General features: G+C 50.0%; 1 protein-coding gene across 1 annotated transcript in view; it reads right to left on the bottom strand.

Annotated features, from left to right (window-relative positions):
• Positions 1-2,992, bottom strand: part of Cds1 (CDP-diacylglycerol synthase 1) — a 63,434-nt gene that overhangs the window by 34,803 nt on the left and 25,639 nt on the right. Inside the window, exon 3 of the mRNA XM_021211061.2 lies at positions 1,415-1,511. Within this exon, the coding sequence (XP_021066720.1) occupies positions 1,415-1,511 (97 nt within the window). The remainder of the gene's footprint in view (positions 1-1,414; positions 1,512-2,992) is intronic.

The raw sequence follows: 2,992 nt of genomic DNA, 5'->3' as shown, positions 1-2,992 counted from the left end.
GGGGAGAGCCTGGTGCAGCTGCCCGCTGCCCGTGTGTGCACGAGGAGAGCCTGGTGCAGCTGCCCGCTGCCCGTGTGTGCACAGGGAGAGCCTGGTGCAGCTCCCCGCTGCCCGTGTGTGCACAGGGAGAGCCTGGTGCAGCTGCCCGCTGCCCGTGTGTGCACGGGGAGAGCCTGGTGCCACAGTGGTAGCAGTGGGAACCAGCCAGGAGAGGGAATACAGTTTTACCCAGAGTCTTGTCACCTTCTCAGGTCATCCTCCTAATAATGAGGGACATGTGTATGCCCCCGAGGATGCGTGTCACTGTTCACTGCTAAGCCCTGCTTGGATACCTTGGAACCCCTGATAAGTCTGTTGAACTCATGGACTCCTCCTGGCTCCCACTCCTGGGTCCACACTCTCTGTGAGGAGCACGCTCTGTGAGGAGCACCTCTACTCCCACCTCCTCCCTCCTCCTCCCTGACTCCTACACAATCTTCAGAAGGAAGCTCCCGTGTCGCACAGTGCTTCCATAAAGTCCTCCAACGCCGCTCCTGCTCTTGGAGAACCGGTCTTTATTTAACACACTGCACTTTGTGATTAGAAGCAGCTAATCCGTTCTTTACCATATAAACAGTAAGCGCCATCAAAACGAAGACCAGGATGATTGTCTCAGCGCCACCATCCGCATACCCCAGTGCTCCTGTAATGGCTGGCACACACCAGTCACCTTGAAGGCATTTATCAAAGGATGAAGTAAGAGCTTAAGTTATCCGTTTGCCTCCATGACTTGTTTGGCTTCCCATGCACATCTAAATCTCCCGGAAAGGCTTCTACCCAGCTCTCCAGTCTCATCCCTGGCAGCCATCCACAGGCCAGCCCAGAACCTGTACGGGAGCCGTGCCACTGAGGATCCACCCTGAAACCCACCTTACTTTCTCTGTGTAACCTCCAGGATCAGACCTGGGCATCACCTCTCTGTATGCCTTTTGTTATCCCTGTCTCACACTGGATAACATGCCTCTCTGCCCTTCTGCTTAACACGTCATCCGCAACAAGACTTATCACTGTTTACCTAGTGCTAGAGAGTTATCTGGTTAACTAAACGTTTCTGCTGCTGAACTAACTTGCTTGAAGTCGGGGAACTCATCACAGGTAAATACATGGAAGTGGTGTGTTCAATGCCCTGCACGATACTGGATGCATAGATGCCTCTGGAGAAAAGTACACTCGGCTCTGCTGAATGAGCACACTGAGGATCCATTCTGCAGACAGTAAAGGTGAGTCCAGATAATCTCATCAACTGGAAAATGCTTAAAGGAACGGAATTTGCCAAGACTTCAGCTACCTTTTTATGATGACATGCTCAGACGCCTTCCATGATATACACACACACTAAAACCCAGAGGCACCCAGCGAGACGCCAATCACTTACCAGAAGCATCAGCATGAAGGACCCCATGTAGATGATCAGGAAGAAGAGGGAGATCATGGTGAGGGTGAGGATCCCGCGAATCCACCAGTTCTTCCATCTACAGACAAGTTGGTAAAGTCAGCACTTAATAAATGATTTTAAAGTGTCGGGGTGCACGCTTTCACTACTGCATTTCCAGAGTTAGCAATTTTTTCCTAACCATTCTTTAAGATCTTACTTCATTTTATATAACAACAACAAGCAAACGGCAGCCACTCTCTTGACAGCTAAAGTTTTAATTTATGTTAGCTAACGAAAGTGACTGCTGTTCTATATGAGTGGAGACGAAGTCCTGAGCACGTGGGGTTAGATGGTCAATCTGGATGTGGGAATGGGCATCCCAACAAGGATCTTGTGAGGAGGAGGAGCCTGAAAGGAGTCTGGGAAGGGAAGATGCTCAAGCTTTAGAGTGGTAGACAAAAACATGACCCATTTAAGAAGGTGGCACCGACAGCAAGCCTGCCATACAGAACTTGGGTTGGTTTCTTAGGGCAGACTTCCCAGCAGGTACTGAGGTCGCCCCCAGAACCTCCACTTTAAGGCCGAGTTGCCCAACAACCCCTCCTCTCATGCTGCACCCTACAAGGATATCCTGGGGGGGGGGGGGCGTCGTAGTCACTGTTATTTGAGCGTGCCATGAGTGCGCTGGCAGGCACCGTACAGAAAACTAATGATGATGGATTATCCCTTGTCAATCATCCTAGAATCCCTAAGGCTGGGTGCAGTGGCATACACCGGTAGCCCAGGCTATGTGGGTGCAGTGCCAGGAAAGCCACTTAAACCCAGAAGGGTGACATCCGTCTTTGCAGCACCAAGACCCTGTCTCACAGATTCTGAAACCATCTGTACGTGGGCCATTCTGGGTCCAAACTCTCTGCTGCTTTTCTTTAAAGTTTTACTGATTTTTGCCACATATGCTGCAGGCACCATGGACTGCCACCTCTCCTGCTGTGTTCCCTGAGCCCGTACATCTGCCATGAGCTTCACGAGCAATCTCTGTGATAATCCAAGGTCCTCAGCTCTATGTGTTGGATGCACAGTGTAAGAACCCAAAGACCACTTGGATACAGAAATGAAGGAATGGTTTATATGCGTTGTACATTAATCTACACTGACTCCTCCACTACATGGTCTGCTAAGGGCCACAGCAACAACATATAAATGCATCTTGTATGGAGTATGTGCCCAGCAAACATATGATTAAGACACTGAGCCAACAAACACGTTACTAAAATGTAACAGTTAGGAAAGATTCTCAGGGCCAGTAGAGTGGCTCAGCATGTAAAAGTGCATGCTGCGCAGGCCTGGTGAAGAAGACAAGGGGAACAGAAAGCTAGAAAGCTATGCTCTGAGCACCACACACCAGTGCTGTAGCTCATGTGCACATGTGTACACACCCAATACATTTTAAAATCAATCTTTAAAAGATTTTCACTGGTGGTCATACAAACAAAATATCTGTCAAAAAGCAAATGGGGGGCAGTGTGGTGCAGGGGAGGGAGGGGAGGGAGGGCATGGGGGCAGTGTGGTGCAGGGGAG

Source organism: Mus pahari, chromosome 13 (assembly GCF_900095145.1).
Source record: "Mus pahari chromosome 13, PAHARI_EIJ_v1.1, whole genome shotgun sequence".
NCBI classification, from domain to species: Eukaryota; Metazoa; Chordata; class Mammalia; order Rodentia; family Muridae; genus Mus; species Mus pahari.
The sequence above is the reverse complement of the archived record's forward strand: the minus strand, read 5'-3'. Positions and strand labels throughout refer to the sequence as shown.